This window comes from Hevea brasiliensis, chromosome 11 (assembly GCF_030052815.1).
Source record: "Hevea brasiliensis isolate MT/VB/25A 57/8 chromosome 11, ASM3005281v1, whole genome shotgun sequence".
In the NCBI taxonomy this organism is placed as follows: Eukaryota; Viridiplantae; Streptophyta; class Magnoliopsida; order Malpighiales; family Euphorbiaceae; genus Hevea; species Hevea brasiliensis.
The window spans coordinates 16,248,613-16,261,772 of record NC_079503.1 but is presented as its reverse complement, the minus strand read 5'-3'; the positions used below and the strand labels follow the sequence as shown (position 1 = coordinate 16,261,772).

The window sequence follows — 13,160 nt, the reverse complement described above, 5'->3', positions numbered from 1 at the left end:
ATTGTTGAAGACATAGATGGTAATTTTGTACAGACCATGGTTTAATTTCCATAGCACCTTTGATGTCTATCTCTTGATCAAACATGAACAAAAACAAATTAGGTTTTTTGGGAGCTACTTGGAATGGCCCACTAGTGTTCCAGGATTTTGATAGTGTTGCTTTGACAGTACTCACATGGAAAGTTTTATGGGAAAAAATCTTACCCACCAAAATGTTGTGATGCGAGGCTGAATCCTGGTTAGTTGATGGGGTTAGTTGAAGAATAGTTTCTTCATAGTTTAATTTTTGAGCTTTGATGATAAAGTTGGACACATCTACCTCCGTGTTGTCCATACTTGAAGACAGCAGTTATGAAGTTAAAGCAAGTGTTTGTTGAAGGACAAAAAGAGGTAAAAATACTGAGTGGAGAAGTTATTGAGGCTATTGATGAAGCTATAAACATGGGTGATTGTGATTTTGCTAGTTGAATAAAACTACTGAAAACTCTAGTTTGCAAAAGCAGAGAAGGTACTCGGGATGGTGAGAAGAGTAGCTTAGCTTGTAGTTTTCTTGAAAGCTTGAAGTAGTTATCTTACTCCTAAATAAACAAGACCTTACATAAAGTACATTATTTAAGGTAGCTACACCTTTTGATGATTACTGTCATTAGATGTGTGCAGTAAATAGTTTAAACCAAAAAATAAAACTAAACCAATGTAGTTTTATTTTTATTTTTTATCAAACGATTCAATCTGATTAGGAATTTTAGGAAATTTAATTTTTTTGGTTTTGTCAAAAAATTGAAATAAATCAAATTGAACCGAAATGAATTTTTTAATTAAACCTCAAGATAAACTCATATCTTTTTGTAGTTCTACATGCATAGCCCAACCCATCATTTTTCAAGAAAGTTTCTAAACCTAAATTTTTTTGTTCTCATTTCTCATTTGCGCCGCATCACCCCACCCCTTGCACTGCATCCCCATTCACCTTTCTCATTCTTCTCTCCCACTCAACCTATGATGCCAATAGTCCATTCTCAGAGAAGAGTTGTTATATATATATATATATATATATATATATATGATTTGATTCAGTATTGACTTGGCCCTATTTAGTAAACATAAACAAATTACAAAGATTAATTTATTTTTAAAAAAAAAAAAAAAACTAAACTGCAATTTAATCATACTTTGGAACTAAATTATAAGATACACTTTCACAAATTCTACATGGGCTTGACTGTTATGCACGATATTAAATTAGAAATGGGTTTGTGCTCTAATAAAGAAATAGTATTAGATAGAATCTCATCATGTGAATTGATAATAAATCATCTTGGCAACTAAGTACCTTTGGCTTTGTTGTAGAGCAAATGGAATATAAAATTGCTGCAGGAGTTTTCAACATGTAAGTATTGTGGACTACATTTATAAAATTCAACTTAATAATAAATAATGATATAATAAAATAATATTTCTATAAATAGTAAAATTACAAAACAAAAACACTATCAGTTGTACTGTTTGTTTGATGATTAACCCAAACAATCAAATGTAATTAACAAAATTTCTTCTATTCCAATGCCATGAACTAAGAATTTCTTCTTTAAAATTAATTAAACCTAAACTTTTTTTTTTTTTTTTACTTTGGAAATTATTGAAAGAAGATAGAAATTATTAAAGTTTGAATCATTAACTTTTTATATTATGAAGTAAACACTTTGCACTGAATTACTAATTCAATGTCATTAACTCTAATCATTAACTGATTAGTTGTGTCTAAGAAATAATACTTATTGAATGCAGTTATAGAGAGTTCGAGCTCATATGAAAATGAATTCATTAATTATTAGATTAAATATTTGCATATAGATTCGTGCACTCTATGGACACACTTTAATTAATTTTACATATATTTTAATATAAATACTCAATTTAATCGTTATTAAGTTTATTCTTATATGAATTTAAATTTTTATTAGATGCATCCATACTCATTTGGTATCATACCAACAAGTGATAATGAATTCATCATTTGAACAAGAAGTTGCATTTGCAATGTCACTTCAATATTTTATATACAATTCTCTGTTTGGATGGGAAAATTTAAAATATAAGACTTGAATTTGATAAAAGCCTATATATATTTTATTTAATTGATTAGAGTTATGAATATATATATTAAGCTTATAAATATGAAAAGCATGTTATTAGAGTGTAGATTTAAAATAATTTAAAAAATAGCGTTATTTCAATTCAACTCCAAGATCATGTTTAGTTTAATTTTATGGTAAAATTTATTTTATTTAAAAATAAATTTCAAGATAGAATTCATTTACGAATGAATTTTTTTATTTGACATATTTTATATTAAATATGAAATTCATTTTAAATGAAATGAATTTTGTATTTGAAATAAATAAAATAAAATAAAATAAAATGATATATAATAAGAGGATAATTTAATTATTTGAAATATATATGATTTTAAGTTTAGAATTCATTTGCAAATTCTATCAATTTGATAGAATTTGATTTAATTATAATAAATTTCATGGAATTGATTATTAAGAATTTCAAATGAAATTTCATTTAAACAAAATACTAAATTATTAAATTTATAAATGAGTTCTATAAAATTTTATGAAATTCATTTATATCAAACACTATCTAAAAGTTGTTACTAAATAAAATGGTATTATTTAAAATTGACAATTTTTTTTTAAACAACAAAAGTTTTATGAATGAAAATGGAAATAAGGTAAAGTAGAGATCCAAACTAAAACCATACCAATAGCCAAAAATGAACAGTATTTTATTGCTGCTTTCAACTAAAATTAAATCTTAATCTGTTTATTTCAAATATTAATAGCCAAACATAACATAACGGTATTTTATGGTTGCTTTTAGCTAATCTCGATTACGGACCAAAATCAATAGTTTCAACTTATGATTGAGAAGATTTTATATGAGATTGCATAGGTTTTATTCAATGACAATTCAGAACTAAAGATTCAGATTCAATTTGATTAAATTTGATGCAATCTAATGGTTAAAATTTAGTTATGTTTTATATAAGAAGGTAAGTTGAATTGTGATTCGATCTTATTCAAAAATTGGAGAAGAATCCAACCCGACCTCAAAATCCTAAGTCCAGCCAATTTCAATCGTTAAATAGTTAATTAGTTTCGATCCCAAATTTAATCAAACTGATTTCTAATCCAACCCAAATTGTAGTTGGCTCTACTTAATGCAACAATTGTTCGATTTAGGATCTATTTAATTTAATTTGATTTAATTATTATATATAACTAATAATTGATCCCTAATGGTAGTTAATATATTTTATGCCTTCAATAAAATTATATCTAATTATTACTATTATATATAAAATAACTAATAAAAATATATATTTTATTACTTATTTTAATATTGAATTTGACATAATTATTAATTTATTATTCAACATATTAAAATTTAATTATTTTTCAGTATATATAAGAATAAAGATTATAATTATTATATTTATAATATTTTTATATTTAGTTATTATTTATTATAGTTTTAAATAATTTATTGATATAAAAATTTATTTAAAAAATTTATAATTAATAAAATTTAAAAAATAATATAGGCTAAATTAAAAAATAAAATTAAATCAGTTACGAATTTATGAGAAATAGCTTTAAAATAACATTAACAGTAACTAATAAATATGCTATCAACTGATCATCAATTATCAACTATAATATGCTTTACACCCTGCTTATCAATTAAATATGTTTTTCTTTAAGGTATTGGGCGGGAGATTATATTACTAATAAAAGATTAACACTTAACACCCACTCCTAACTAACCTCACCTATCTAATATCATTGTAATAAAAATGTTTCTCATTTTATTGAATAGGCAATGTTATAACCAAGCATGAAGAGGCATCAGGCATTTATTTAAAAAAAAAAAAAAAAGATTTTAAAATTGATGATGATGCATGATGATTTTCTGCAGGGAGATTTGGTAAAGGAATTAAACTAAGCCAAAGACTTGATGATGGAAGTTGAAAACATCACATGGATATGGCTGGCTCTCTCACATGTCCTCCACTTTATACCACCAAGGGGATTGGCATTGGCTGCCAGGCCATCGCATGCACACAAAAAAATCATATTAGGATCTTAATTTCACAATTTGCTAGTAAAAAGGAATTATCAGCACTAAAAAGCTTTAACTTATTAATATTAAAATTACTTATTAATATCCAAATTATCTTCATACAAAAAATTTATTTAGATTTACATCTACTTTACCTATAAATCCTCCTCTTAAATCCATAATAAACCAAGCCTATCTCATATTTGAATTACAATCAAATACTTCACTTAACCAAACTTTTATAAAATACATGTTAGCAATTTAGCATGGCATAAGAGTCAAATAACCGGGCAGCTCTGGGTTAATCCAGCTGAATTCGTTTCTCATATATAACCAAATGAAACGGGAACAGCTTCTTTTCAAAAAAAAAGAATAGCTGATGTTTACAGCTATCTTTTCCCTGGCTGTGCATTTTATGAGAGAGAGGCAAGGTAAAACTGTGCCAAGTTTGATAAGCAACTGTTTCTGTTAGTTTTGCCCTGCATTTTTACTATATTTTTGTATCCTTTTGAAAGAATCTTTATCCATACAGGCTATACAGTTTTAAACTATGCTTCAAAATACCAACCTATGCAATATGAAATAGGAGTTCCCTACAGTATATTTGCTCCAGTCAGGAAACAATTGTCCAGTAACCGCCACTTGTGAAGCTCTAAATGCTTTTCTCAAATCACTTATGGTTCGCAAGCACCAAAATGCAACTTGAGCAGGCAGGCAGTGATGCATTGCTGCATTAACAAAATAACAGAAAATTAGTTTATTCACACAAAAGACACATCATTTTCAAGAGCTATTCCCTGAAGCTGAATATTAAAAAACAAAAGGAAAATAAAAATAGATAATTAATAAAAAAAATAGAGTTACCATTTGATATATATAATTAAAAAATATTGTAAGACAAAAAGGATAAACCCTTTCCGATGTGAGAGTTTCTGCATCAACAGCCAAAGTCAAATCTAAAGTGATCTTTCTTTTTTTTTTTTTTTCTATTTTTTTAAAGAATAAGGCCAAACTTATATTTAAAAATTCCAAAAGGGAGAAGAAACTAGAAAATACCAACAAAGAGACCGTGTAAAATCAACTCTCAATGAAATAGCCTCATGGTTTATGATTGCAAACTCCATCTTTACTGACTCAAGATAATACCACTAAATAATGCTTCACATTCTATTCAGTTTCAATCCTCCCTACATTTCTGCACAAAATTTCCATGCTAGTATTTCCGCTGTTTACCATGTCTCTGGGAATTATTTCCCAGGCGAGAATCAATCCGTAATACATAGTGAAGGAAGACATCATGATATAGATAATTGATTGACAATCCCTAACATTCCTATCTAAAATAAGTAATGCTTGGTATGCAAACTTTTGATCCAATATGCACATCTTTACCCATTTAACCCCACCGCTTCCTTGGCGAGAAAGTTTTCCATTTACAAGCATTGAAATCAGTAAATCATGATCATTCACTATCAGAATCATTTACAAGATTCAAACTAATTTCCTCTAATTATCATATCTGCAAATAAACACCACAAGAGCATCAGGAAGGAAAACACCATAATGAAACAGAGAAGGGAAGGTCAGGGACAAACAAGCATGATATGCATGCTTGAAGTATAAACCATCAATAAACTATTAGAAGCACATAAAAAATTTATTAACAAAAAAAAAACCTATATTAGCACATCCAGCAGTTCAACAAAAAATTTTCATGCAAAGCATTATTACAATATAATTCACTTGCTGGAAAATGCATATTTATCAGAAACAGAACTCAAGAACATTGTAACTATGTATGCTTGAGGCATACCAGTGAATGAAGAAATTGCAGACTGTAGCCTGTAGTTTGTAGTTAAGACTGGAGATTTAAAAGGGTGAAAGTCCGAGGCATCAGAAATTAGAGTATCACAAATTCACAATAAAAAACTAAAGCACAAATACAAGTATCAGAAGGATCGATAACCAACCTGCTCTTTACAAATGACCTAATCAATTCACTTTAGCTGTTAAACTTCATCTTTGAATATCTGTTAAACACAAGCATTAGACACAGGCGCATGTGCATGCCATGCATCCATACAAACACAGGTAGAAGGGCCAACTTGCCTTTGCAGCTTGATCCTTTGCAACCCATATCGATGATTCATAAATTCTGCATTTTAAACTTCTTTTATCATAAATATTAGATAGCAAGGTAACAGCTCATGGAGCAATCCCTTGTTCAAACATCATTGAATGAATAATATAGTAATACTAACCAGTTCCATCTGGAGCTCTATTTACCTTGGTGACTTTACTTGCACTTGCTCCATCACTGCAGAGAAAGTCAAGAACCATGTCTGTACTTTAAGTAAAAACACTATTTATGTTGTGAAAATTATACTCCAATGACAAAATAATAATATAGTTTAAATGGCTCAGCAATTAGCTTACTCCACAAATAAATTCACTATTAATGGAAAAATAATACAACCACTAATCAACCTCACACGTTCACATATCCTTTAATCCAATGCACCCAATGGTGTTTAACCTCTCAAACTATTGCTCTCTCTAGCAGTCTCACGCACTCAAACTTAGAGAAGCTTATCTCAACTTCACTTGCACACACTAGCTTTGCTTGCCATGAGACATGGCTATTCATAGGCGTGTAGAGCTTCGTCTCTAACTTTTCTAAAATTGCAGGTATGTCTTCTACTTTTCACATTCCAAAAGATAAAATGAAATTTGCTGTAATAATTAATGGTGAAAGAGACATTCTATTCTGACCTATAAGTTGTATTTGCGCTGACATTAGAATATGTGACTAAGATATCATGTTAACTCAAATTTACCACTCTTTGGTTAGACATTGGAAGTGCAATTTCTCAGTGAATTAGTAGAAAAGGAGATTTTTTTTCTTTATACTTAAACATCCAAATGCCACATCCACTGAAATTAACACACTCTCAAAAGCAGCAAATAACAAGTAATTCTAATGAAGAATACAAGACTTAGCAAAGTAGCGAAAAAACAGATTATAACCATGGCCCTACCATGATCTAAGAGATTATTGCTAGACAACATTTTTTCCTGTTGCAATTCATAATCAATAAAATTGCCTTCAGTAAGCTGGTTAGCCACCATAGCTTGATATGCTAAACTCAGTGCCCATCCAGGGGGCTGCAATGCGACTAAAGGGAAGAAGCAACTCATGAAACAAAGTTTGGATTAATAGTAAGATAGCATACCAAGTCATCCCAGAATTTCCAAAACTAACTTGGGGTTGAGACATATATCTGGCGACAGCCCTGTCAACAGCATGCTCACTAAGTTCACCAAGATGCTTGCCACTAAACTGCATGCCTGCATGTCCAAACACGTCAAAATAAAAAATTGAATGAAGATATTTGCTAACTAATATATTAACCATGACCCAAAATCACCCGCATAAGCAGGAAAGCCAACTTCCAATTACTACAGCAAATTAATAATTTATGTTTCTTAAATATTTTATTAGAAGATTAAAAAATTTTTCATACTATTATTTTGTTAGGTTAATTGTGAAGTAATAATCATATGAAGAGACTGTCATTTTAATCATTGCTGCTGCTAGTACAAGTTTTAAAATGCTACTCCAAAGAGTACAAGAAAAAAGAAGTACCAGGCAAATGCCATGTTGTAGTGGTAAAGTTCTGATCTCCAACCCATGCAATTTCTGATTTATTTGATTTAGCAAATGATTCGATCATGCCAACATCTGATTCACTTGGTGAAGAAGCTTTAAATGAAGCCTGAGACCGAATCCTAGAATGTGAGATCAATTGCTGAGTATAAGCTTGTAAAGGACAATAAACTATGCTTCCATGAGGGGCTTGTTGAACATGGTTAGGCACAGAAACTATATCAACTTTGTTAGAAGATGTAGGTGATTGATGAGTTATCAGTGCAAGGAGAGGAAAATTCCTTGACTGGACAGAAGACTGAAAGGGCAGATTGGCAAAATGATGTTCAACAACTGGATGGATGCACTCCTGAGTATAAAGCCTGTCCCTCCCAATAGAATCAGCGACACTCTTCTGCTGTAGATATGCATTGTAATGCAGCACACATATGTTGTCACCTGGAAGTGCAGTAGTTGGAAAATAACGTCTTGTTCTTCTTGGTTGTACCTCCCTCCTCTTTGCCACAATGATGTCAGGATTGGAAGAACTCACATGATGATGCTTCTTTTTAGGGGCAAGTGAATCAGAATCTACCTTTGAAGTGTGTGACGTTCTCGCTGAATAAGCATTTGAGTTTATACCAGGGGGCTTTCTGAATCTGAAAGTTTTGAGGAGAACAAATATCAATCTAGCACTGCTGTTAATGAAAGGCAATACGAAGGGGACCGTCTCTTAACTGTTAACTTACTCCATATTTCCAGTTAGTGGATCTAAATCATTGCTGCTTTTAAGAGGCTTATACTTTACAGGCCCTCTCCCTCTTATAGTTCTTGATGAGAGGCTTTGATTGTTATTGGGTTTAACATGGTTGGCTTTAACACTATGGCCAGGATTTCCGTAGTATCCCTGATGATATGCATCAGAGTTCCTCTGTACCTGAAATATATCCAGCGAATATGTCATACTACTGTCTGTGATCATAACCTAAATTTAAGCCAAAAAAAAAAAAATAATCAATCTAATACATCTTCCCACCACCATATAAAAGCTCGCAGATTTTTTTTTTTTTTTTTTTTTTAAAAAGCTATCAGGAAGTGGACAGAACCTTGGTGTAGGCATTAAATTTTTTGTTCTCTGATTCCTGCAGGGTCATCTCTTCAAACTTGTCGTGTTGCCATTTTCTTTCATCTTTGAATTCCCACAAGTTTCTTCCGCCAGAAGTCATCCTAAATGAATACTAAGATGGTTAAGCACATAAATAGGCAAGAACTAAAAGAAAATAAATTAAAATGACCAAAAACTAATAAATGGACATAAAGTTATGCTAGAAATAAATCAAATCATTGTAGATTACATGATTAGAGAATATGTGTATCTGAAAATACATTTGTATCCGTGATTTTCTGTGAACAATCAAGAACGAAAGCGAAATGCTAGTTTCACAACTTCCAATATCCATATTATTCAAATTCTATCTGATATTAAATGGGATTATCAGAATATATATACATATAGGACTGAGAGTTGGGGCCTCTTCTTTAGTAGGTTTATAGATAACCTGACCCATTACAGAATTGCCCAATCACATAACAAAATCCATTTAAATATTACCAATTACTAAACTTATTATTTGATATCATTATTTAATCTGTCAATGAGCCTAACAATTGATTATTGCTAATTCACATCTAGATACAAATAAATAATTCAACAAATTAAGCATTCCAATTGTGAAAAAAAAAAGAAGGATATTAGTAAGTATGAATAATAAAGAACATTAAAAAAACAAATTTAAGGAATTAAATGGACATAAAATTAAGCATTGCAATTGTGGAAAAATGGATATCAGTAAACAAGAATAATATTTAAGCAATATAACAATAGACTTATACTACAAAATTAACACCAGCAACTTTCAACTTTCTGATGGCTGATGTCATTCATTCTAGTGACAATCAAAATAATCTTCAATATCTAGTACAAAGTCAGGCAGGGTGACACAACAAATACTTTCATCTTGTTTGAATTGTTTATGAGTGCTTAAAAAATCAAACAAGAAAGAAAGAAAAAAAAATTCCACGTATCATCAGAAGCTTCATGTTAGATGAGCTAAATCACAATAACAAATTTCGTCTCTCCTATCCAATACAGATTACAGATATCTGTATTTTCACTAATGCCGATTCCGCTTGCACTTGTTTAAATTCCTTTTAAGCTAAACTCATCACAATTCAATTTGTTGATGATCAAAATGATGTCACATAATTTATAAGTGATCTGGCACTGTTTTACACCTACACTTAGAGAATCAATTAAAAAATGCACAACCAAATTCAATCAGATGCTACAAAAACTCAAAACCAATACTTAAGTTTAGATACAACATGACTATGCCTGACAAGAATTGAATGCTTGCATTAGTTTTAAGTCTTTTAACCGTCGAAATCTCATGTGGTCTACTTCTACTAAGACATCTACAACTAGACACAAAACCACGCAAATACACTAATATATTTCCAAATGTCAGCTTCGAAAATCTATGCAACCACATAATAATGCTAATCCGTTATACATCTATGTATATATCTGACTCTGTAACTTCATGATGAACTTGAACAATCAACAACATAATTACCTTCGTCCACTGCTATTGCCTTCAAACCGGTCATCGTGCATGTAGAATGCACCCATTCTCGGAACTATAAGCGCCTTTTTCTCCTTCTCCTTCTTCTCCTCCTCATCACGCTCATCCTCGTCTCTTTTGAAACCCTCATCTTCTTCGTCTTCCAAAACAAGCACCTGCTCTTCCTCTCCAACAACTTCAAGTTCATTGAAATGTGAGATCTCCTCATCATCCTCATTCTCCGGCGCTCCACCTACACCGTCCAATTCATCATCAAAACCCGCAAAAACTCTCCCATCAGTCCGTACATCCCTTTCTTCTTCTTCGCTGGTTCTATCGTCATCATCATCACTTGCTTTCCGTCTCCGCATCGCCCAATGCGGGCCCGAATCCTCTGGATCACTATCAACTTGTCGTTTAGCATCAGCCATTGATTTGTAAGCTTGAAACAAAGAGAGCAAACCCTAATAAAACAACGCGATTATTCGAATATAAGCATTTTGTATTTGAAAAGAAAAAAAATTCTTCAAACAAGTCGGTGAATTAAGGGTCCTAAACTTTGTTTAGTTGAACATTTTGCTTTTAATACTCTCTGTTGACTGTTGGTGGCGGTGGTTATCTGGTGTTTATAGAGGGCGCTATGTTTTCCTGAGCGATTTTTTTTGTTTTTTTGGTCTTTTTCGCCAATCCCAACTCTTTCACTCTCAGCGCCGAAATGAAGCATTGCCACTGCTGCAGGTGCAGCCTCGGCCTCGAATCTCGATCCCTACCTTTTATTTCTCCTTTTGTCCGTTTTGCCATGTCAGCTATTGGACCCACTGCCGCAACAAATTCTGGTGAGGAGAGATTATTAAGTGTACAATATGCACGATTGTGAGAAAACCATCTCTCACTAGCGGAATTCACAATTTTTAGAGAAGAAATATTATTTTTATGTACACAAAAGTACTCTTATATTTATGTCTATGTTTGAGATTATAAAAAAAAAAAAATCAATCCAATCAATTTAAATAAATTTAAATCAAAATTAATAATTTTTACATACTTAAATATTAACTAGTTTTTACAAAATGTATCATACACGTTATTATATTCATTATAAAACTCGTAATTTAATTTTTTTATATAATTTTTTTATTAATTTTTTATATATTATGTGACATTATAAATATTATATTTAGTTATTTAAATTAAAATATTAATTTTAATGTCATATTAATTAATTATATAAATAAAAATATTTACTAATTTAAAAATTATTTTTTTATTCAATCATATTTTTATAAAAGTTATATATTATACTATTAACACATAATATTAACTTAATTATAAACTTAAAATTTAATATAATAAAAAAATATAATAATAAATTTTAAGAATATAAATAGATAAAAATGTTTAAAAACTAAAATAAAGTAATAATAAATACAAATTAGCTCATTGAATTCAATTCATTTAAATTCTATTATTTGGCTATTGAAAAAAAAAGTTTAATGTGCATATATTTTATTTTAACTTTTCATAATTGAAAATAATATTAACTTGCATAATAAAATTACACATCTAAATTAATATGAGAGAAAATTATTTGTAAAATTAGAAAATAGTATATTTTTTAAAATGAATTTTTATTAGTTTAGTGCATTATCATTATATAATTTTTATTTTTATTATATTAATATCTTAAAATTTTATATTGTTATATTATTTAATATAAAAAATTTTAAAACATATTTAACATATTAATTATTTAGTATTTTTATTTTTTTAAATTATAGATTATATTATATATGATATAAATACATTATAGATTAAATTATAAATATAAATTTAATCATGTATCTTCCAATTAAATAATTTTTTAAAAATAAAATTTATATGTAAATAATTTTTATAAGTAATATACATATATATATATATATGTAAATAATTTTTAAAAATTAAAATTTATAAAGGAAAAAATATAAATTTATATTTTTGATATGCATAAGAATATTTATATTAGTTTAAAAAGTTTGTCTCTCATTCATACTTATATATATTGTAGTGGATATAGTCTATTATTATCAATATACTATATGTATTGCGTGTTAAATTTTAATTAAAATATTATTTTTATAAAATTAATTTCAACTTTAATTGTATTTTTATTTAGTATTCAGTATGATTAGGAGTAATATGATTCTAAATTTAATTATTAATAGAAAATTAAAACTATATGAATACAATAAAATAAATTTAGTCCAATACAATTTAATTCTTAGAATATCTTTTCTTTATTTCAATTCTTATATTTTTTTATTTTATTCAAAAGAATAAGAACCATGAACACTACTATTTTCAATGCTAAAAAAAATAAAAATAGAAAAACACTAATAACATAATAATACAAATATTAATATATTATTAATATTGCTCTTTTATTTATTATTACTAGAAGAGACAATATTTTATAAGTGGTATAATGCTAACTCTATAATAATAATTTTTAAGAAATCATACTTGTAATAATATAGATATATATAGAAATAAATTAATTAACTTTAAATTTAATTATTTATAATGATTTTTTATTAGGATTGATCTTTAATTAAACTTAAATAAAATTACTTTTAAGTTGTTCATTTTACAAATTTTAAAATTAATAATAATCTTTGGATGATTTATATTATTTTTATTATCATTTTTATAAATTATAGTCATTAAAATACTTAATTTTAATTAGTATTCATAATTTTATAAATATTAATATATTT

General features: G+C 28.5%; 1 protein-coding gene across 4 annotated transcripts; it reads right to left on the bottom strand.

Moving 5' to 3' along the window:
* Nucleotides 1-3,849: 3,849 nt before the first annotated feature.
* Nucleotides 3,850-11,146, bottom strand: LOC110647916 (protein MLN51 homolog). 4 transcript variants are annotated; one of them, XR_002493466.2, is made up of 11 exons: nt 10,417-11,146; nt 8,887-9,007; nt 8,530-8,717; nt 7,781-8,439; nt 7,368-7,482; nt 6,396-6,451; nt 6,244-6,289; nt 6,105-6,164; nt 5,948-5,995; nt 4,703-4,862; nt 3,850-4,114 (listed from the first exon to the last, which is right to left on the bottom strand). XR_002493466.2 is itself a non-coding variant. In XM_021801956.2 (9 exons), exons 1-8 carry the CDS (start codon nt 10,833-10,835, stop codon nt 6,137-6,139), a joined length of 1,632 nt encoding a protein of 543 aa, XP_021657648.2. In that variant the 5' UTR covers nt 10,836-11,146; the 3' UTR covers nt 4,582-4,862; nt 6,105-6,136. The 4 variants fall into 4 exon arrangements, 1 of the variants encoding a protein (XP_021657648.2); XR_002493467.2 differs by lacking the exon at nt 3,850-4,114 and having other exon boundaries at nt 4,582-4,862; nt 10,417-10,868; nt 10,963-11,146; XR_002493465.2 differs by lacking the exon at nt 3,850-4,114 and having other exon boundaries at nt 4,582-4,862.
* Nucleotides 11,147-13,160: the final 2,014 nt, after the last annotated feature.